Source organism: Mus musculus, chromosome 5 (genome assembly GCF_000001635.26).
Source record: "Mus musculus strain C57BL/6J chromosome 5, GRCm38.p6 C57BL/6J".
NCBI classification, from domain to species: Eukaryota; Metazoa; Chordata; class Mammalia; order Rodentia; family Muridae; genus Mus; species Mus musculus.
In genome coordinates, this window is record NC_000071.6 from 86,047,205 (window position 1) to 86,071,583 (window position 24,379).

The 24,379-nt window shown below is 39.7% G+C and overlaps 1 protein-coding gene across 9 annotated transcripts in view; it reads right to left on the reverse strand.

Moving 5' to 3' along the window:
* Cenpc1 (centromere protein C1) overlaps window positions 1–18,758 on the reverse strand; it is a 53,945-nt gene extending 35,187 nt beyond the window's left edge. Inside the window, exons 1-6 of one of the 9 annotated variants that reach the window (XM_030254095.1) lie at window positions 18,124–18,758; window positions 14,800–14,843; window positions 13,321–13,692; window positions 10,951–11,042; window positions 4,967–5,037; window positions 380–479 (exon numbers count right to left, since the gene is read on the reverse strand). In XM_030254095.1, coding sequence (XP_030109955.1) covers window positions 380–479; window positions 4,967–5,037; window positions 10,951–11,042; window positions 13,321–13,649 — 592 coding nt within the window. In that variant the 5' untranslated portion in view covers window positions 13,650–13,692; window positions 14,800–14,843; window positions 18,124–18,758. The remainder of the gene's footprint in view (window positions 1–379; window positions 480–4,966; window positions 5,038–10,950; window positions 11,043–13,320; window positions 13,693–14,799; window positions 14,844–18,123) is intronic. The other 8 variants (NM_001345903.1, NM_001345902.1, XM_030254096.1 and 5 more) reach the window with 8 other exon arrangements.
* Between the last annotated feature and the right edge of the window lie 5,621 nt (window positions 18,759–24,379).

The window sequence follows — 24,379 nt, forward strand, 5'->3', positions numbered from 1 at the left end:
TTAAGCCCATAGTATAGTGACCAGTTAGAAGCAGGCATGGCCCAAAGGGCAACCATGCTAATATTTTTTAAATTTATGAGCACCAATGAAGGTATGGAAGGGTCTTAGAATTCCCAACAAAATGATGGAAGCAATGACTAAATTTTCATGTAAATCTTTGAGTCTATCAGCTCAAAGAGAATAGTACTCTTCTAATTTGAAACAAAGATTAAAAAGCAGCAGCACCTATTCCAAAGTAAAAGAAAGAAAAGGCAAAGGGGAGAAAAAAACCCCACCCTAACCACACCAACTCTACCTAGCCTGACTCTGCTCTGTGTCCTGACACGATGCATATACAGCCTTTGTCCTGAAGGTTTTTAATTGGCACGTCGATACCAACCTGATCCACCAGCGGCTTCACTGGGCTCTGCAGACGCTTGCAGAGAAGCTTCTCCTGTCCTTGAAGACACTGGAACTGGTTTGGAATGTGACTCTGGGCACTGAGCACAGAAGAAATGCATTTCATCTACTTTTAGCATATTGTCAATTCTAATTAGACACATGCTTTTAAAATTTGGGAGAAATTTCTAAACAACAAAGTAGCCGAAGAAAGAACAACAAAGAACTACTGAACAAAGAGGAAATTAACAAAGGCTGGGACATTGCATAATGTCTCTAAGAGTTAAAGCTGCAGACATGATTATATGTACAAAAAAGCAAGTTCATAGAAATACATAATGATGTTGTTAACGTAAAGTTAAAAAGGTAAAAGAAAAAATGAAACAGTACAATATTTAGGAATTCACTCTATGAAAGAAAGTGTATAACACAGAATATATAATCATTTAAAGTGCTCTCTTAAAAGGACGAGTCATTGCTAGCAATCTACAGAGTTGTTTTGGCAATGCTTCTTTCACAAGCCATAAGGCTGAATCTATTGTGGCAGTCTGCCTTAATGACTTCTAGTGAACACTTTGTTTCCTTCTGGAATTATGTTTGATGGACAGGTGATGTCCATGGAACTAGAACACAATAAAAACAGACTTAGTATTAAAAGGCATTCCTGAGGAAAAAAAAAACGTGTGTGGTTGTATCTCACTGATGTACACTAAATAATAGGTAAGTACGTATGGATGCATATTATCCTTCATGCCTACCATTCTTAGTTCCTTGACCAGTGAAGGAGCCTGTACAATGATGTGTCCAGACTTGATGGTCTATCCCCTTATAAACCTGGCTATCTGTCCTACCTGTATAGATACAGTAAAACTCAAACTACATCTCTCTCTCTCTCTCTCTCTCTCTCTCTCTCTCTCTCTCTCTCTCTCTCTCTCTCTCCTTCCTCCTTTCTCCCTCCTCCTCCTCCTTCTTCTTCTTCCCTCCCTCCATCTCTCTCTTTAAGATGTATTTTACTGGGCTGAAGAGATGGCTTAGCAGTTACGAGCAAGTACTACTTTCCCAAAGGACCCAAGGCTGAGCCTCAGCACCTCCATCAGTGACTCATGTGACTCACAACCACCTGTAACTCCAGCTCTAAGATGAACCAATATCTCTGGTCTCTTTAGGCACCTGTACTCACATACATACATATATGTAATTAAAAATAACAAAAAAATGAATATTGTATTTGTATTCACATGTATGACTGTACCTGTGTATGGAGATAGTATAGAGGTCAAAAGAGAATGTCACATTCTTTGGAGCCTAAGTCGACAGCTAGGAGACAACAACAAGGTGCTGAGACTGAACTCAGAGCCTCTAGGTAGAGCAGCAAATGCTCATAAGCCACCTCACAAACTCCCTAAATTAGATTTCTTATGTGAAGGCTGCAGCTAGAAAGTCTCCACCTAGATGAAAACCTTAACAGACACAAAATCTCCAGTTTTGAATTTTCTTTCAGAGGAGAAAAATATATATATATGAAAAATATATATAAATAAAAATAGACTAATAACAGATGTAAAAAGGAATTAACAAAGTTAAACTTCCTTTTTAAAAACACATAAGTGGATATTAGCCCAGAAACTTAGGATTCCCAAGATATAAGGTACAATTTGCTAAACACATGAAACTCAAGAGAACGAAGACCGAAGTGTCTTTGCCCCTTCTTAGAATAGGAAACAAAACACCCATGGAAGGAGTTACAGAGACAAAATTTGGAAGTGTGACGAAAGGATGGACCATCTAGTGATTGCCATATCCAGAGATCCATCCCATGATCAGCTTCCAAACCCTGACACCATTGCATACACTAGCAAGATTTTGCTGAAAGGACCCAGATATAGCTGTCTCTTGTGAGACTATGCCAGGGCCTAGCAAACACAGAAGTGGATGCTCACAGTCAACTATTGGATGGATCACAAGGCCCCCAATGGAGGAGCTAGAGAAAGCACCCAAGGAGCTAAAGGGATCTGCAACCCTATAGGTGGAACAACAATATGAACTAACCAGTACCCCGGAGCTCTTGTCTCTAGCTGCATATGTATCAAAAGATGGCCTAGTCAGCCATCACTGCAAAGAGAGGCCCATTGGACTTGCAAACTTTATATGCCCCAGTACAGGGGAACGCCAGGGCCAAAAAGGGGGAGTGGGTGGGTAGGGGAGTGGGGGGGTGAGGTGGGTATGGGGGACTTTTGGTATAGCATTGGAAATGTAAATGAGCTAAATACCTAATAAAAAATGGGGAAAAAAAAAAAACACAACAGACTTGGTAGTCCTGCCACACTGATGAAGGAAGATGCTAAAGCAGAAATACCCATTGTCAAGAATGGAAAAGGAGGCCAGGCTGTGGTGGCACATGCCTTTAATCCTAGCACTTGGGAGGCAGAGGCAGGCAGATTTCTGAGTTTGAAGCTAGCCTGGTCTACAGAGTGAATTCCAGGACAGCCAGGACTACACAGAAAGACACTGTCTCGAAAAAAAAAAAAAAAATGGAAAAGAAGACACCATTATGGATCCTGAAATCATTAGAAACACTTTAGGGAGATATTACCAACTTTATGTGAATAAATTTGAAAATGACCAAAACCCTCAACTGTCCACCATAACAACCTATGCATAAAATCTTAACCTTTCATATTCTGTATCTTTTCTTGATCACGTTATAACAACTCATGAAAATGTACATTTAAGTCGGGCATGGTAGGGTACAACTATACTCACAACACTCAGGAAATCGAGGGAGAAGGATCAGGAGTTCAAGATCATCCGTGGCTACACAGCAAGTTCAAAGTCAGCCTAAACTACATGAGACCCTGTCTCAGAATTCTTTTTTAAGCCAAACATAACAGTATACTGTAATCCCAGCACTCGGGAGACTGAGGCAAGAGGCTCATGAGTTCAAGCTCAAGGAAGACATTGTCTCAAGTTAATTAATAATGAAATACATACACACATACATGCACACACACATACATGCACACACACATTCATATTCATACACACACACACACTCATACACACACATACTACAGCCAGAAAAAGAACCTTCCACGCCTGAGGAGAAGCACTTCTCTCAGCTAACTAGAAGACTAATGCCCGAATCTACTAGCTAGAGAGGAAAAGCTCCCTAAGTCAGGAAGTATGTACAACACTTTCCCCACCCCTAAGGAATGAAGAGAACTAGCTGCAGACTATCTATCATTAAACCTGTCTTCATTATCCTCAAAGCTCTAAACTAGAATTCGTTTATACTAGGTTTAACTAACTGTCACAGTAGGATGTTGCTGGACTACCACAACATATTTCATTCTACCTAGAAAAGGAATCTCAAAAAGTAGTGAACATGTTCAGATGCAAACATCTGAAATATGAAAGTAAATTTGAACAAAGAAGTCAATTCAATATATACATGTATAAAGATGTCATAGTACAAACTTATTTTTTTAAGAATTTAGTGAACAAGGCAAGTTCCCAGGAAATTTAAAGTTGGTTTTAACTTTCAAAGGTCAATGTAATTTCTCATATTGTAAAAGGTCTCTCAAATTCTGAAAGATATGACTGCCTACATTCATTAAAAGCAACTGTTAGCTCTACAACTACAGACCAGCAAGCAGGATGGTGAACTCAAGGTCAGCACAGGCAGTACACCTAAGTTCTAAGTCACCTTGGAGGAGAACACTGTTTGCTTATCAGTTTTTATTTTTATTTTTTATTTTTTTTCAAGACAGGGTTTCTCTGTATAGCCCTGGCTGTCCTGGAACTCATTTTGTAGAGGCCTCCCGAGTGCTGGGATTAAAGGCGTGCGACACCACGCCCCGCTTTGTTTGTTTGTTTGTTTGTTTGTTTGAGACAGGGTTTCTCTGTGTAGCCCTGGCTATCACTCTGTAGACCTGGCTGGCCTGGAACTCAGAAATCCACCTGCCTCTGCCTTCCAAGTGCTGAGATTAAAGGCGTGAGCCACCACTGTACTCTATCAGTTTTTAATAAACTCCACATCTAGAATTATATGATCTTTCTAATTAGTACTATGTTTCCAAATAGTATGTTTTGGAATATTAGCTTCCAAAACTTTCTAAGTAGGAGTGTGGCTCAGTGACCCCAGCTCTGTTTGTCATGTGCAAGGCCCTGGGTTCACACATAGTACTAGGAAAAAAATATTCTACTTAAAATTTACTACATCTAGATAACAACATCTAGATAACAAATCAACCTATCCTTTTAAGGCACATAATCAACCAAAAGTCGTTGTTGTGGACAGCAGCCTGTCCCATCAGTCTTTAAAAAACACTAAACTTGTTATTCTGATCAGGAACTTTAAAGCTGCCCATTTTCCTAAAACTCTATGAATTAGTTTAGAAGAAAATGATTGTTATAATTTTGTATTTGTAGTTCCCAATTTCAAACACTAGAAATATCAAACCAAAATTTTATAATACCTCCAAATGTGTGAAACTCAACAGAAGCATAAGATTCTCTTTAAGACAACTAAAATGTCCCTAAGAACACCACTCATTAAGGCACCCAACCTACATCCTGTCTGACTTACCTTTTTGCTTGATGATTGACTATAATTGGCTTTCTTTTTTTGTGTTGAAGAAGTCAATGACTCTGTAAAATCTGTAATAAAAATCATAGACAAGACTTATAAAGTAGAGAGTAGGGGGGAAAAAAAAACAACAAACGGGGCAAACTGGAATACAACTTTCATAAAAACCCTCAGCATTAGGGTAGAAGAGCCAGGTAGATTTCTGGGAATTCAAGCCTAGCCTAATCTACATACTGAGAGAGTCTTAAAAAGATTCTAACTGAACAACTGAAGTGGTTCTGTATCAGTAGTTCTTAACCTGGGGTCATATAGGCACATGATATTCTACATATTTATATTATGATTCATAACAGTAGCAAAATTACAGCTATGAAGTAGTAATAAAATGATTTTACAATTGGGGGGTCACCAATCATGAGAAACTGTATTAAAGGGTTGCAGCATTAGGAAGGTTGAAGAACTATCAGTTGACTCTTCACAAAACAATTAGCCAAAGAAACAGAGACATCAATGCAATATTCAAAAGTTCTTACAAGCATCAAAAACAGAAAAGAAAACCAAATTGCTGAATATTTTTCAGTTCTTTTCTATCTGTAATGAAGATGTTTATTCTGTTGTCTTACTTTTTGTGTTAACAAAATATTGGAAACTGAATTATAGTACCCTTATTTATAATAACAAGAAGTTGGAAAGGACACAGATGTCCTTCAACAGAGGAATGGATACAGAAAATGTGGTATATTTACACAATGGAGTACTACTCAGCTATTAAAAAGAATGAATTTATGAAATTCTTAGGCCAATGAATGGAACTAGAGAATATCATCCTGAGTGAGGTAACCCAGTCACAAAATAACACATGTGCTATGCACTCACTGATAAGTGGATATTAGCCCAAAACCTTAGAATACACAAGATAAAATTCAGACATCACATGAAGTTCAAGAAGAAGAAAGACCAATATGTGGATATTTCAGCCCTTCTTACAAGGGGGAACTAAATACTCACAGGAGGAAAAACAGAGACAAAGTGTAGAGCACAGAGACTGAAGGAAAAGCCATCCAGAAACTGCCCCACCTAGGGATCCATCCCATATACAGTCACCAAACCTAGACAGTATTGCAGATGACCATAAGTGTTTGCTGACAGGAGCCTGATATCTGACAGTCTCCTGAGAGGTTCTGCCAGAGCCTGACAAATACAGAGGCAGATGCTTGCAGAAAACCATTGGACTGAGCAGAGTCCCCAATGAAAGAGTTAAAGGTTTTGTACCTAACAGGGTCTTTATTTTATACCAGGCGAGCAAGAAACAGAGCTGACAGAGTGGAAGTTCACTCCTCAGAGCCCTCAGCTCTGAGCAGTGCTTCACTGGCAACCAAAGTTCCAGCCCGAGACTGTAGGTGACGAAAGGAAACTACAGCAGCTGCCATCTCTGCACTCTCTGATCATGCTCGGCTCTCACAACGCTCTTTGTGCTGATTTATCATTTCATAAGAAATAAACAAATTACTTTACTTTGAAGTAATAATACATCACCACTTTATAATAACAAATAATAAACAAATGTTAACTACCTCAAGTTCAAATGATCCCTAGAATTCTATACTTAGTACCATTATACTTTTCCCATTATAGAAATGCTTGGATCTATAAATACCTAATTTTATGGGGTTTTTTCCAGATTTTGGAATATTTACATATGCAACATAAGATTTTTCTTGGGTCTAAACACAAAAATTACGTACATTTCACATGCACTTTACACCAAAAACCTGAAGGTAATTTTGTGCATAAAATGAAGTTTCATAGAATTTTGCATTTGTGATATGATATTCATCTGGAAACTTCTGCATTTCAAAGCAATTATGATTCTGGATTTTCTTTTTCTTTTTTTTTTTCATTGAAACATTCCATCATTTACTTCAATAATGCCAGAACTTGAGTTTGCAATTGTATTTCTTTTTTTTTCTTTAAGTTTTATTGCATTATGATGAGAGAAGATACATAATTTCAATTTATCTGAATTTGTTAACATTTAAAAACATTTTGAGTAAATAGACATATCACATTCTTCTTTCCCTTTTGTACCCCAACTCCTCCCAAAGAGACCCCCCCTTCAAAATCTGTAATACCTTTTATTTTTATCATATTCTTTAGGATTTATAAAATATTGTAACAATAAAAATGAGTATTATAAGTTGTTTGATATAAAACAACAATCAATTGAACAGTCTTATGTAGATGTTTGTTTACAGCAATACTGAAAATACATACTTTTTCTCAATATAAATTTTAAGTAACTCCAAATATATTAACTGTATGATATTTTAAAATAATACATCACTATTAGTTTTTTTTAATGAACATAAATAAAGTCTTTTTGTTTGTTTGTTTTGTTTTTAGTAGAGCTTAAAATCTTGGCTCTTACTGTGTTACAAACACAAAATAGAACAGTTTTTGAACATTGGAGTTCATTGTAATAAGGTTGTACTTGAATGTCTCTCACATCACCAAAGGATTTTACCTCCATAGTAGATAAGCTAAGAGTTGACAGTTCTGCTGCGCCAAGGAATGAATTGTAGGCACGATTTTTGGATACAGATTTCCTGCTACCTGCTACAGTCAAAGCTATTTGACTTGAATGATTGTCATCATTCTCAGCCCGCAGGGAACAGGTTACATTCATTTAAGAAATGATGTGTGTATTAAGATGGTCTATCCATGAAGTCATTCATCAACTGTTTCAATGAACAATGGTTCTGCTTGGAGGGTGGCACAGACGTTAGGTGAGGGTAAGGATCTGGTTCATTGGCTGTGATGATTTTGAAAAGACTAAGAGTAACTTATAAAGTCCTCTTCTTCAAAATTGATACAATAACTATAAATATTAAGCAAAGCCTTCAGTCTCACTCTTTGCTGTTCTCTTACAAACCACCTCCCAAATTAATTGTCTACATTTCTTTTGGCTGTATAAATAATTTTGAAATATATAAGCTGTTCTGAAAACCATAGTATAGTGTAAAAACATCAAATGAACAATCCTACTAATAGAGTGGCTTAGATAGGAGAAGCATGATTTCAAGACCATTATGTGGCACACAGCAAGACCCTGTCATGTACAAACAAGCAGAAAGTATATATGGATTGTACAATATTGAACCTATTTCTCTCATTACCAAATTAGAGACCACGGGATGACAGCTGGCAAATGTCTAATTCCTCATATTTTTGAAGTTCAATTGTATGTTGGTAATATTAATTCTCATATTGAGAGATATTAAGCAAAAGTGATTGTTACTTCCTGTTATTTTTCTTGTTAGAGGTGGAATTATGTTTATGAGGATTTGTTGAATGATTTTTTTTTAGTTTTTATTTTTAATTTATTTTTTTAATTAGGTATTTTTTTCATTTACATTTCAAATGCTATCCCAAAAGTCCCCCAGACCCTCCCCCTACTCTCCTTCCCCCCAGCTCCCACTTCTTGGCCCTGGCGTTCCCCTATACTGAGGCATATAAAGTCTGCAAGACCAAGGGGCCTCTCCTCCCAATGATGTCCGACTAGGCAATCTTCTGATACATATGCAGCTAGAGACATGAGCTCTGGGAGTACTGGTTAGTTCATATTGTTGTTCCACCTATAGGGTTGCAGACCCCTTTAGCTCCTTGGATACTTTCTCTAGCAATGGAGGCATTGGGGGCCCTGTGTTCCATCCAATAGCTGACTGTGAGCATCCACTTCTGTGTTTGACAGGCCCCGGCACAGTCTCACAAGAGACAGCTAGGATGCACCTGGAGGGCATCATCCTGAGTGAGGTCACCCAATCACTAAAGAACTCACATGATATGTACTCACTGATAAGTGGATATTAGCCCAGAAACTTATAATACCCAATATACAAGATACAATTTGCAAAACACATGAAACTCAAGAAGAACCAAGACCAAAGTGTGGACACTTCGCCCCTTCTTAGAATTGGGAACAAAACACCCATGGAAGGAGTTACAGAGACAAAGTATGGAGCTGAGACAAAAGAATGGACCTTCCCCGGGATACCCAGGGATCCATCCCATAATCAGCCTCCAAACGCTGACACCATTTCATATGCCAGCAAGATTTTGCTGAAAGATTACTTTCTTGCTTCTTCTCATGAGGGTGTAGTTTCACTCCTCATGTCGGTGTTTTCCATCTATTATCCTTTGTAGGGCTGGATCTGTGGAAAGATATTGTGCCAATTTGGTTTTGCCATAGAATATCTTGTTTTCTTATTGTCTATGGTGATTGAGAGTTTTGCTGGGTAAAGTAGCCTGGGCTGGCATTTGTGTTCTCTTAGGGTCTGTATGACATTTGCCCAGGATCTTCTGGCTTTCATAGTCTCTGGTGAGAAGTCAGGTGTAATTCTGATAGGTCTGCCTTTATATGTTACTTCACCTTTCTCCCTTACTGCTTTTAACATTCTTTCTTTGTCTAGTGCATTTGGTGTTTTGGTTATTATGTGACAGGAGAAATTTCTTTTCTGGTCCAGTCTATTTAGAGTTCTGTAGGCTTCTTTTGTATGTTCATGGGCACCTCTTTCCTTAGGTTAGGGAATTTTCTTCTATAATTTTGTTGAAGATATTTACTGGCCCTTTAAGTTGGGAATCTTCACTCTTCTATACCTATTTATCCTTAGGTTTGGTCTTCTCATTGTGTCCTGGATTTCCTGGATATTTTGGGTTAGGAGCTTTTTGCTTTTCGAGTTTTCTTTGACTGTTTTGTCAATGTTTTCTATGGTATCTTCTATACCTGAGATTCTCTCTTCTATCTCTTGTATTCTGTTGGAGATGCTTGCATCTATGACTCCTGATCTCTTTCCTAGGTTTTCTAACTTCAGGGTTGTCTACTTTTTTATTTCTTTATTGTTTCTTCTTCCATTTTTAGATCCTGGATGGTTTTGTTTCTTTCCTTCGCCTGTTTGATTGTGTTTTCCTGTAACTCTTTAAGGGATTTTTGTGTTTCCTCTTTAAGGGTTTCTAGCTGTTTATCTGTGTTCTCCTGTATTTCTTTAAGGGAGTTATTTATGTCCTTCTTAATGTCCTCTATCATCATCATGAGAAGTGATTTTAGATCTGAATCTTGGTTTTCTGGTGTGTTGTGGTATCCAGGGCTTGCTGTGGTGGGAGAACTGGGTTCTGATGATGCCAAGTAGCCTTGGTTTCTGTTGCTTATGTTCTTATGTTTGCCTCCTGCCATCTGGTTATCTCTAGTGCTACCTGCCCTAGCTATGTCTGACTGGAGCCTGTCCTTCCTGTGATCCTAGTTGTGTCAGAACTCCTGAGTCAAGCTGTCTCTATGATCCTGTGATTCTGGATCCTGCGACACTGAGATCCTGGGTGTATCTGAGCTCCTGGGATCCTCTGATCCTGGATATGTTAGAGGACCTGGGAGTGGAGCTGCCTCTGGGTGTTGTGGGGCTGGCTGCAGAGTTTGCGCCCAAGATCTGCTCAGGGCGCTGGCCCAGACAGAATGGAAGGAACCCATGCCACTGGTCTGATGGAGTTCCTGCATGCCTGGATCCTGCTGGTCTCAATTACTCCCAGTGTTGGAGACAGATGTTGTGTCCTCCTCACCTCTGATCCTCTGATCCTCTGATCCTGGATGCTTTGGAGCGCCTGGGAGTAGAGCTACCTCTGGGTATTGTGGAGCTGGCTGCAGAGTTTGCGTCCAAGGTCTACTCAACTGATTTTGGATTTTCACATCAGGGAAATATTTTCTTTTGTGAAAAGTATGGATCTATGGAGTCCCAGATTACAGGAATCTAGTATGAATTACAGATGACATATTCCTGTGGCTGTATCAGTATTCTTCTCGATATACCAAAAAGAACTACTTATGTGTACTCAAAGTTATAAAGACGTTGTTCTATAGATTTAAATGCTAAGACATGTCTGATACATTTAACATTACTGATAAATTTCTGTTTTCATCTATACCATCTATGACATACCATCAAGAAATGAAGCCTTACTCTGATCTTCAAAACAATCTTGTAAGATTTCCAGCATGTTCTGGCCTTTTTTTGTATGAATGTTGGGTGCTCTAATAAAAAAAGAAAAAGGAAACATATAATTTCTGTTGGATGTCTGTTATTCATATTATTGTTCGCTTAAAGATGTTAACCTTAAATAAGAAGAAATATCTCTACTATTTGAACACAAGACACTCGATAGTCTAAGAGCCCGTCAAACCCATCCTATCTGTATGCAATATTAAGAGAAGTCATGTAATTATCTACTCAAAGCTGAATATCTATGTCAAAAATTGGTTCAGACAATTGCTACATTTCATAACAATTCCTGTTTTCAAAGAGACTAAATTGGTTCTGAATGTTTTGCTCTTGTTTTGGGATCTGAACCCAGGAACTCTGGCATCATAGGCAACTTGTCTACCACTGAGCTATAGTTACAGGCATGCATGCCTCTTTAATGAAGCCCTTACAGGTACCAGTCTCAACAGCTCCAAGAACATATTTTCTCCACAACTTTTCAAGTGTACTCTGTATTCAATAGTACTAATTTAATTAATCAGCAGTTTATGAATGAATAGAAATAGCTTAAATTAAATGTTGTATTGATTTAATATTACCATAGTACATATTTACTCCTGTTTTCCTGGTTCTATATGTACTCACTCGTGTGTTTATGTTTAAAAATGACTAATGTGATGCTAACTTGTCCCAACCCTGTTTGTCTGCCTAGACACTTCTCAGACTTCCAAATCCCCAATAGCCACATCCACGCTAGCGTCACTCTTGGGACTGGCCATGACCCTGACTGTGGTCTAGACATATTAAATGTAGAAACTGATTTTTCTGGAAGCTTAAAACTAAAACTAAAGCTGGGCAGTGGTGGGCACACCTTTCATCCCCACACTCAGGAGGCAGAAGCCAGCCTGGTCTACAGAGTGAGCTCCAGAGCCGCCAGAGCTACACGGAGGAACCCTGTCTGGAAAAATAAATAATAACAATAATGAAATACAAATCAAAAATAACTGTAATAAAGTGTCTAAAAATACTCCTGAGCTTTGCAAAAAATCACATGCTACTAGGGCATCCTAAATCCCTCACAAATCCTTTCCCCTAGCACTGCTGTAATTGTGGTTTTGTCTTTAAAACACTACACCCCCAAGCTTGGTCACCAAGAGACTTTTCAGAGGCAAGAGTCCACTTGTTGTATGGCCATGAAAAAGATTTAAAACTTTTAACTGGCTTAATCAGTGTGCTTGTCAGTAACTATCTTGCGTGGATCATTACAATTTCTTTTGTGTGTTATTCTGTCCAATATATTGCCTCTGGAGGTTCAACATCACAACCAGAGACAGGATACTGAACAGTCTGGTAAACATTCAGAAATACATCTACTTCTCTCTAACTGCCTTCATTCCTCATCATATCCTGTCGCTCCTAACCCATGTCCAGCAATTATGTCTTTCATTTCTAAATTTCTGTCATTTAAAAAATAAGCATCCATAGAAATAGAATTGTGTAGTATGAAGTAGTTTGCCCTGACTCTTTTTACTCAGTGTAATTCTCTAGGAAGTAACCCACGTTATTGCATGAATGAATTTGTTCATTGCAATTATTGCTGAATAATATTCTATGCTACGAATATATCACAGAGTTGAACCATTTCCCTGGAGGACATCTAGATTTCAGTCAGTATAATTTAGATACACACCTCTGAAAGGGGTTGACAAACTTTTGTTTAAAATTACTCTAAACCTTTAAATGTTACACTAACATCAAAAGCACAAATTTTATATAATTTCTTACATGGCTAGCTGCACTTCATGGCTAGCTAAATTATATAAAACTTTTATAAAATAAACTGTCACTTTATTATCCTATTATAAGAAATAGTTTTGCCCATTAAGTAATTTTACTAGTAATATAGAAAAAAAATCTTCAAATAGGAATGCAAGTATTTTACAGTCCAAATTTATTGAAATAAGTAACTTCATTAATATTACCATTCAGTGCTATAAGTAATTCAGTGTTCACTGAAATTAATAGAGGAGAATGTGGGGAAAAGTCTCGAAGATATGGGCACAGGGGAAAAATTCCTAAACAGAACAGCAATGGCTTGTGCTGTAAGATCAAGAATTGACAAATGGGACCTCATAAAATTGCAAAGCTTCTGTAAGGCAAAAGACACCGTCAATAAGACAAAAAAGCCACCAACAGATTGGGAAAGGATTTTTACCAATCCTAAATCTGATAGGGGACTAATATCCAATATAGAACTCAAGAAGCTGGACTCCAGAAAATCAAATAACCCCATTAAAAAATGGGGCTCAGAGCTTAACAAAGAATTCTCACCTGAGGAAAACTGAATGGCTGAGAAGCACCTGAAAAAAATGTTCAACATTCTTGATCATCAGGGAAATGCAAATCAAAACAACACTGAGATTCCATCTCACACCAGTCAGAATGGCTAAGATCAAAAATTCAGGTGACAGCAGATGCTGGCGAGGATGTGGAGAAAGAGGAACACTCCTCCATTGTTGGTGGGATTGCAAGCTTGTACAACCACTCTGGAAATCAGTCTGGCGGTTCCTCAGAAAATTGGATAGTGTTACCGGAGGATCCTGCAATACCTCTCCTGGGCATATATCCAGAAGATGTTCCAACTGGTAATAAGGACACATGCTCCACTATGTTCATTGAAGCCTTATTTATAATAGCCAAAACCTGGAAAGAACCCAAATGTCCCTCAAAAGAGGCATGGATACAGAAAATGTGGTACATTTACACAATGAAGTACTACTCAGCTATTAAAAACAATGAACTTATGAAATTTCTAGGCAAATGGATGGACCTGGAGGGTGGTATCATCCTGAGTGAGGTAACCCAATCACAAAAGAACATGATATGTACTCACTGATAAGCGGATATTAACCCAGAAACTTAGGATACCCAAGATATAAGATACAATTTGCAAAACACATGAAACTCAAGAAGAACGAAGACCAAAGTATGGACACTTCGCCCCTTCTTAGAATTGGGAACAAAACACCCATGGAAGGAGTTACAGAGACAAAGTTTGGAGGTGAGACGAAAGGATGGACCATCTAGAGACTGCCGCACCCAGGGATCCATCCCATAATCAGCCTCCAAACGTAGACACCATTGCATACACCAGCAAGATTTTGCTGAAAGGACCCTGATATAGCTGTCTCTCATGAGGCTATGCCAGGGCCTGGCAAACACAGAAGTGGATGCTCACAGTCAGCTATTGGAAGAAACACAGGGCCCCCAATGGAGGAGCTAGAGAAAGTACCCAAGGAGCTAAAGGGGTCTGCAACCCTATAGGTGGAACAACAACATGAACTAACCAGTACCCTCAGAGCTCGTGTCTCTAGCTGCATATGTAGCAGAAGATGGCCTAGTCGGCCATCATTGGGAAAAGAGGCCCCTTGGTCTTGCAAACTTTATATGCCCCAGTACAGGGGAACACCAGGGCCAAGAAGTGGGAGTTGGGTGGGGGGGGAGGGTATGGGGAACTTTCGGGATAGCATTTGAAATGTAAATGAAGAAAATTCCTAATAAAAATTTGGAAAAAAAAATTCAGTGTTCAATGCTTCTTGTTCATGATTCTATGTAAGTATTTTTTCTTACTTCCACTAAGTTATTATACAACTTGTGTTAATATTTCTTTCTTATATAAAATAATTAAAAGACCAAACAATTAGTGGGCATAGAAATTAATCAGTCCAAGGTAACAACTTTTTTATCTTCAAATCCATTTTGTAAAGATGAAAATAAGTCACGTTAAAAGTTCAAGTATAAAAATGGTACCTGGAAGACCGGCAATATCTTCTGTGGTAGTTCTTTAGATGATCCTGAAAGAAAAGTTAACTATCAATTTTTTTAAAATATAATCAAATACAACTCATCTTCAAATAATTCCAGTACAATACATAATTAATAAGAGAACATATTTTCATGCACTCATTGGACAAGTGTCTATCAACTGTCCAGTATAATACTATAAAGCACCCTAGAAGCAGGCAAGATGACTAAGAAGGAGCTTGCCACCCACATTCCAAGCTTTAAGCCCTGGAAACTGAAAAGCTTCTGCAAGGCTAAAGACGCCATCAATAGGACAAAATGGCAGCCTATAGAATGGGAAAAGATCTTCACCAACACTATAGCTGACAAGAGGACTAATATCCAAAATATAAAAAGAACTTGAGAAATTAGACACCAACAAACCAAATCACCCAATTTAAAAATAAGGTACAGAGCTAAACAGAGAATTCTCAATCTCTTAATGGCCAAGAAGTGCTTAAGGAAATGTTCAATGTCGTTAATCATCATGGAAATGCAAATCAAAACGACTCTGAGATTCCATCTTACACCCATCGATGGCTAAAATAAAAAACTCAAGAAATAGCACACGAAGCCGGGTGTGGTGGTGCACGCCTTTAATCCCAGCACTCAGGAGGAAGAGGCAGATGGATTTCTGAGTTCGAGGCCAGCCTGGTCTACAAAGTGAGTTCCAGGACAGCCAGCGCTATACAGAGAAACCCTATCTCAAAAAAAAAAAAAAAAAAAAAAGAAAAAGAAAAAGAAAAAGAAAAAAGAAAAAAAAAGAAAGAAAAGAAAAGAAAAGAAAAAGAAAAGAAAAGAAATGAGAAATAGCATATGCTGGCGAGGATGTGGAAAAAGAAGAATTCCATTGCTGGTGGGCATGCAAAACTATTACAACCACTCTGGAAATCAATGTGTTAGTTTCTCAGAAAACTGAGAATAGTTCTACTCCAAGACCCAGCTATATATGCCACTCCTGGGCATATACCAAATGATGCCCCCATCATACCACAAGGACACTTGCTCAACTACATTCATAGCAGCTTTACTCATAATAGCCAGAAACTGGCAACAACCTCAATGTCCCTCAACTGAAGAATGGATAATGAAAATGTTGTACATCTACACAATGGAATACCACTCAGCTACTAAAAACAAAGACATAATGAAATTTACAGGAAAATGGATGGAACTAGAAAATATCTTAAGTGAGGTAACCTAGACCCAGAAAGACAAGCATGGTATGTACTCATAAATGAATATTAGCCATAAAGTACAAAATAAACATGCTACAATCCACAGACCAAAGAAACTAAGTAATAAAGAGTGCCCAAGGGAAGATGCATGACTCACTCAAAAGGGAAAATAATATAGAGATGGATGGAGGCAGGGAACTGGGTGGGAGAGGGGAGGAGAACAGAAATGGGGATTGGGTGTGGGAAGAGTGGAGGATGCATAGGGTTGGCTGGGAAAGTGAACAGAAACTGGTGGGGGGCATCTCTGGGGCTAGCTAGAGAACTGGGGTGGGGTGGGGCACACAACACTCCCTGGAGTCTATGGGGGTGACCCTAGCTGAAACTCCTAGCAGTAGGGTATATGGAAACTGAAGTGGCCACATCCTATCAGACAGGACCCCTAGTGGAATGATAAGGATACCAACCCATTCACAAAACCTGAAATTAGCCCTGCCTACATACACAAGATGTACAGAGATAAAGATAGAGCGATGGAGCAGAAATTGAGGAAACAGCTTACCAATGACTGGCCCAACTTGAGATCCACCCCATTCAAGAGAGCCAATCTCTGACACTATTATTAATACTCTGCTATGCTTGCCAATAGAACCTACTATAACTGTCTCCTGAGAAGCTTCATCCAGCAACAGATGGAAACAAACTCAGAGATCACAGTCAAATATCAGACAGAGCTCAGGGACTCTTGTCTAAGAGTAGAGGATAGAATGAATCAGGAGGTGCTACACACACTCCGAGAGGCCTGGAAGCACTCACAAGGCAAAGAGTTTCAAGGAATCCCAACCTCCTGGTATCTTGGCATTCTCATAACCCATATACTCATACCCTATCCCCACGTTAGTCTGGTGTATGGATCCATGTGTTCTCTTTTAGTATTATTTTATTATAAGTGCCTTTAAAGATTGAATTCTGACATAACTAAGCCTTCGCCAGTGTTCCGACATCCCAAAAAATCCTTGAAGCCGACAAACTTGGAATTCAGTAAGAAGGTTATCTATTCAGTAACATTCAAATTTACTTCTAATTCACACTGGCCTAGGGAATAGGTGGGTTTACCATGAAAGAGTTAGGGAATCCCCGAGACAGGTTTCTTCACTAGGTCCAAAAGAAACAACATAATCAGGCATTTACTAAGAACCCCTAGTGGTGGGCTTAACAATAAATAGACTAGCATTACACCAGGCTCCCTTCTTAGTGGCAGTGGCCTGGTCCCTGCCTTCTTTTGATGTATACATTCCTTATGTTTTGTGTCACTGTAACTCGGTGGATGTATCTCGCCTTGGTTCTTGTTATTCTTCTGTATAAAAAGTTCGATGCTCGACTAAACTGTCTTTTCATACATGTTAAGCATGCATAAACACACACACAACTACATGATAGAAACCATCAACGAAGGTTTTCTTTCAAAGATAAATTGAACTGCTGAGTTAGGGAGGAAATAGGGCATAGTAATCATACAAAACTTGGAATGAATATCAAGTGTGTCAAGAGACATAAAGTGGCAAGTCGTGGCCCACATCAAACATTCAAAGCTGGCACCTTTTAAAATATGATTGCCTTGTATAAAGCTTTATCATTAACAGGTGTCCCATAAATATTAGACTCTTCACATAAAATAGTATTTCGAAATTAATACTCGAGGTTTTCCAGACCATCAAGACTGGCTTGTACAATAGTCATGAGTATTTGGAAGACTGAAAAACGGGAAAAGGCTGAAATGTAGAAATGAAGGAATCTCTTCCGGGGGGGGGGGGGGGGAGCAGGCACGGATGGATGAGCTTACGACGTGAACCAGTAACAGTCCAGTTACTTCCACTACCAGTACACCAGCACACCTGATTTGTTACCTGTGCAGCTTTTAAGCCACCCCAGACAAGCCCCACCCCACCCAGACAGGCGGGACTAGGCACCCGCTACCCGATCCCTCCGCACCCCTCACAAGCCTCCGCACCCCTCACAAGCCTCACCCCACCCCACCCCGACAAGCCGGATATGCACCCGGTCCAGCACAGGGCGAGCGACGCATCGCGCAGGCCCGATCCAGACCCGCACTTACCAGATGGAACGAGGCCATGGTTCCGGCCCACTAGGTCAAACGGAGGCCTGAGAGGGAAACCCAAGCCGGCCAGGGTTCCAGGAGGGTTAGAGTAAGATTGCGGACGGAGGCGTCCCCAGAGCTGCGCGACCCGCACTTAACACTCAGCCGTAAATAAACAGCAGCCACCAAGAAAAATAAATGAATAAAAGTCAAACGAGCCACGCCTGCGCACAAGCCTAGCTTAGCCGGCCGTTAATTGGCGTTTTTTAAAGACTCCGGCTCTTGTTCCCGCCCATTCGCCTGTTACTCACCTATCAACCCGCCTTTCTCAGTTCGCCCCGCCCTCCTGCCCAGCGCGCCTTGCTCTTCCGCCCGCGTCTCAACCTCCCACTCATCGCCCCGCCTCTCACCCGTCGCCACGCCTTTCACCAGTCGCCACGCCTCTCACCCTTCGCCACTCCCCTCGCCGGTCGCCACGCCTCTCACCCTTCGCCACTCCCCTCGCCGGTCGACTTGTCCGGGCTTTGTGTGGACTCTCCTGTTCTACTTTCTTCAGACAGTTTGTTGCGTCTATGACTGCTCGTATTTAGAAAGCAGGTGTTGAGCACCACCTGTGCTCCTTGAGATAAATGTATAATACATCCCAGCAGTTCTACTACGGATTAATAGGTAATACTTAAAAAGGATTACAGGTAGAAATTGCTGGCGTTTTGAGCAGAGTACACTACGCAGATTCGTCAGCTGCAACCCGCCCATCTATACAGTATCTCTGAAAATAGTAATGCTATTCTTTTTTCAAGTATTTAAAAATTATTTATGAAGCAAAGGCATAAATTATATATGCATATCAGTAGAACGAACATAATGTTTTTAAGAGAAAGTGACTGCTTCTGTCTTATGCGAAAATTAAGGTAATGACCCCAATTGGAAAACAAGGAAAATACACCGATGTGTATTTTGTCCTGTCCACGTGACTCTAGGTCGCAGCCTGTAGCTGCTCTATTTCCTTAGGAGACAGAATGCCATAAATACATACATACATACATACATACATACATACAGAAGGAAGGAAAGAAAAGAGAGAGAGTCTGCAGGGATGGAGCGATGGCTCAGTGGTCAAGAGCGCTTGCTGCACTTTTAAAGGAGCAAAGTTCGATTCCCAGCACCCACAAAGCAACTCAACCGTTTGTAGCTCCAGTTCCAGGGGATCTGACACCTATTCCGGCCTCAGCTAGCAAAAAGCACGCACGTGATGTCCTCGCAGGCAAGCAGACAAAACAATCATACCTATAAAGTGAATAAATCTCTTTTTAGTGTAGATTATTTTAGAATGATGGGGCTCCATATGAGCTGAATGTGCTCATGATTGCAGCGACGCTTGCCCGGCTCGCCAGTCAGATCCGCCAGAGGGCAGCAGAGGTGCTGCAAACTTACTTATTTATCATATTCTCCAATGGGAAGCTACAGAGTCCAGGCAAACTGTACAACAGCTACGACTCGATAAATCTCCAAGAGGAGTCAGCCGACCCTGGCGGCTGAAACGGAGACTTTCTCCTGCGTTGAAAATCATTTTGAGACGGTTGTCCTCGGTTGCAACACGACACTTTGTGGGAATTTTGAACAAGACCTGTGACCAAAATGAAAGGGCAAGATGCTTGAGTTGCTCAACATGCAGACGCTGTTTGCTGAAAAAGCAGTTGAGAGTGAATCGACTCTAGAGAATCACATCAAAACGTTCAGAGTAAACATGGGGGTTTTTGCTTTGGTGCCTTTGGAACCAACAAGCATCAGGAAGCTGTTGCTGTCCAGGAGAATAAACAAAGTTGGCAATGAGGGTTTGAGTCTCTCAGCTGCTCAAGACACAGAGAGACCAGCCCTAATACACAGGGTGTGACCTCTCAGGTAGGTGATGGCATCCAGGATGACTTGCAAGTTGATCGCCTTCCACCTTCCTTCGAATTGTGCTGATGCTGCCCAACCTGGAATAGTTGAAAATATTCTGCCCCGCTCCCCACAGAGGATGAAGCTCGAGAAAGTCCAAGTGGAACTTCCAGAAAGGTATCATCAGAAGAAATACTGAGGATGATCAAACAGGACAGCCAGTGGGGCTTTTTGTCGTCAAAATGCTAACATCCCACAGGGAATGAGGAGAGGAGAGCAGAGCCCACCAGGCCGAACGCATCTGATTTCTAAGACCCTCATCAAGTTCACAGCCCAGAAAGGCATAAAGGGGAAAGTGTGCTGGGACCTGAAACTCTCACTCCACCCCTCAACCCCACCCCTGCACATCATGAAAACCAGCCTGGTGGAGCACTTTACCTGCCTAGCTTATAGCAACGGCCACACACAGAGCATAATCTCTGATTCTGTGAAGGCAACAATAACTGCGTGTGTGGTTACCCTTGCCTTGCGCATAAATGACTTCCAGATTTCCCTGATAGTGTTACAGGCAAAATGGCACACTATGTCCTAAATTTGGATCATCTGCAGATACTTGTTCATTCAAAATGACCCTAGAGGGTTTTCGGAGGGGAAACGAGGAAAGGGGTTATAACATTTGAAATGTAAATAAAGAAAATATCCAATAAATTTAAAAAAAAAATGACCCTAGGAAACCATAAATGATAAAATGCCAAACTTTATCTCACAGGTAGTACATAAAAATAAAAGCGTGTTAAAGAGAGAAAACACAAAGAAAAAAATGCCAGCAACCTTATGGGGCAGAAATTGTAGCTGGATTAGGGGAAATTTTATTATATTGAAAAATACGTTGAGAAGAGCAAAATGTAATCTCATTATGGGACACTTCTGGTGTTACAATAAAATTTCAATAATTCTATAGCCAATGAAGGAATTATTAAAAAGACTGTAATCAGTCATTCCTATTAAAGCCCATGCGCCATCCAGCATTTAACAGCTTAGACAATCTTGGAAGGAATGGTAAAACAGTGGCTCTGGGGCAGGTTTAGAGGACCAGGGTCAAAAAAAATCAACAACAACAACAACAAAAACAGTGCAATTAAAGCTACACTAAAACACTAAAGCAGTTCTGAGGCAAATCGAAAAATTAGGAACCTGATAATAATGTTGGCCTCTAAAGAACATAAAGGAAATGCAATCAGGAAGTCACCGGAGTTACAAAACTGCCACCTCACGGAAGGCTCCGTGAATGCTAGGCCACACCAAGGCTGACCACCTCATACCTAACACTAACTGATGCCCCCTGGCTAAGTTGTCAGCATCCATGAAGCTAGTGACCAGACACTGTACCCTCCCACCCTGTTACCATGGAAAAGTCAGACACCTATGACTCATCCCTGCCCTTTCTTTGGGAGGAAAAAAAGCAAAGGCAGCAGTAAGAAATGATTGTGCTTCTCTTCTGCCTGCTTCTACAGATAAGAGCCTCACTCTGGGAACAGGGGAAATGGCTGTGAAACAGTGAAGCTTCAATCCACGGTTTCCTCCAGCAGGACCAACTGAATGATCTCAAAGGAACAATAAAGACTTGAATCTTGTATATGTTGGGTTTGTAGTGGTAAAAATATATTTTCTAAAAATTTGACTCATACAATAACATAACTATTATTCTAGCCCCAAAGTATCTATCATTCTGAATTCTTAGTTTCTGTTAAAGCTAACTGTAGCTTGCGATTGTCCTGATTTGGGAACTGGTGTTCTGGATCTATTTGCCCTCTGGGTTAGACTTTTCAACAGTGTAACCAAGCACTTGAGGAAACAACGTAACGGGAAGGGTTTTATTTTGCTCCCGGTTTCAGAAGTGTCAGTTCATGATAACAGAGGGGATATGGCAGCAGACACACAAACCACAGAAGCCAGGGAGCAGCCACACCCCCTTTTATTCCATCCTGGCTCCTTGGTATGTGCGAGGGAGTCGTCCCCTCTTAGTTAAGCTTCCCTGTAAATGTCCTCATAGACATATCCGGGAGTGTTCTTTACTAATCTAGGTGCTCCACGACCAGTTGTCAATCAAGAACCACAAGCTCAGCTGGGTGTGGCGGTGTACATCTTTGATCTCAGCACAGGCAGGCAGATAGATCTTCTGGAGTGCAAGGCCACCACCCTGGCTTACAAAGTACGTTCCAAGTCAATCAAGTTGCATAATGAGACCCTGTCTTCAAAAGGGGGAAAGGGAGATCCATAACCTCCCATATTATTCTACATATATAACAAGATACATTCTAAAATAGTAGGAACGTATAGCTAAGAGGAGCTCTTAGCAGCTAAGAGTAATTCTTCATTCAATACTTAAAATGCTAAGGCTAGCAAATTAAATTCTTAAACAGTGATTCTTCCTCTTTTTTTTTCCTGACCCAAATACTTCAGGAAAGCATGTTTTGATTTTTTTAAAAAGGCTCACTGTGTCAATAATTACAGGGTAAAGGGCAAGGGAAGAAACCCTACAATGAGTACCTAGGAATCCCTGGGATCCTATTACAACCATTTCCATTTTCTCTACTGAAAATACTTTCATCCTACCAGAGTCAATAAAAACTGACTGGAACTGAGACTGTGTGACTTGTAATTCATTCAAATATTCCAACTTATGGATAAAATTAAAGCTGTTTTTCCCCCCAGTTATGTGTTGTAAACACATATGCATGCATACACACCACACACACATGCACATATATATTTATTTTTATGTTTCATATTTATATGCAATATATTAACATATTTTATATCAGTGAAACATTTATATATTATATATTGTTTTATATATTTATACATGTTATTTATTTATTTATTTATATGCTTTTCAAGACAAAATCTCTGGCTGTCCAGGAATACATTTATAGGCCAGACTGGTCTGAACTGAGAAATTTACCTGCCACTGCATCCCAAGTGCTGAGAGTAAAGGCAAGTATCACCATGCCTGGCAACACGATTATATTCAACTCAAATTTCTTTTAAATCTATTGAAACATATTGTGATGCATGTGAAGATAAATCAGTAAATAGTAAGGGCCAGAAATTTGGAAGTACCGGATGAGGACATTTCTATTCCTACTTTCTGGCTTAATCAGTATAATAAGTCAATAAAGTAATTCTTCCCAATAACAGATTTCACCAGGCTCTTGAAGGAGAAGTAAGAATTCACCAAGTAGATAACAAAAAGAAGGGTGTGGGAGCACACAGGAGGAGCTGTCAGAAGGAGGGCCAAGGGCTTTGAGACGTCGAGGAGCAAGTGTAAGGCCTAGAGCAGAAGGTACTTGCTGGGGAAGGGGCTTGGTTTCTTGCCAGTGCAATAAATAGTGTTCAATAAAAAATGAAAGGAAGAACCGCAGAATCTGTGAGGATCGATCAGACTGACCAAGAATGAAATTTTGAAATCTATAAGGTTTGGGGGAGATGACTGAAGAAGAAATATTTGATTCTTGGTACATTGAGGATTAATGTTATTTACAAATCAACAGTCCAAAAGAGTCTACCTGGTTTGATGAACTAGATTTAATTTAATTAATTTATTTATTTGTGCATTTACTTATTTATTTATTGCTTACTTTTTAAAATGGTAAAAAGACAAAATTAAGCAGATGTTTAATTAACATAAATATTTCTCTCTGGGCTCAGGACACTAAGGGACATACTACCAAATTCGTTGCTTGAGCCCCCACATATTAGAAGAGAACCGATTGCTACAAATTGTCCTCTAAGTTCCACATGTGCACTGTAACATGTGCACACTTGAACCTACCTGAATATTAGCACACACAAACACACACACACACATGCACAGCCCTACACACACACACACACAAAGTAAATGTCAAAACATCAAAAATATTCTTTTCTGTATTTTTCTGTAAGTCATCTTTCTCTTCTAAAGCTCTCTGGCAACAGCTAGGTATGATGACATAAATCTTTAAGCCCAACACTTTGGAGGCAGAAGCAAGTAGACCTCTGTGAGTCTGAGACCAGCCTGGTCTACACAGTAGAATTTCAGGCTATCCACGGCTACAAAAATGAGACCATATTTTCAATAAAAAAAAAAAAAAAACACTATTGGATATATAGCCAATAGGATCAATACAAAAATATTCAATGAAGAATTTTTTTAATGGATACAGTTTATTTAAGTCACATATCTTCGAAATAAAGGCAGAGAACAATCAACAAAAATGAAAGCTGGAAAAGCTAAGTGTGTCGTTGGTGTTGCTCCAAAAGTCTCGCACCTGCTCCTTTCATCATTAGGAGATGGTAATCTGCTGTTTATTTTGTTACCATCAACCTAAGCACATGAAGTTTACACAGC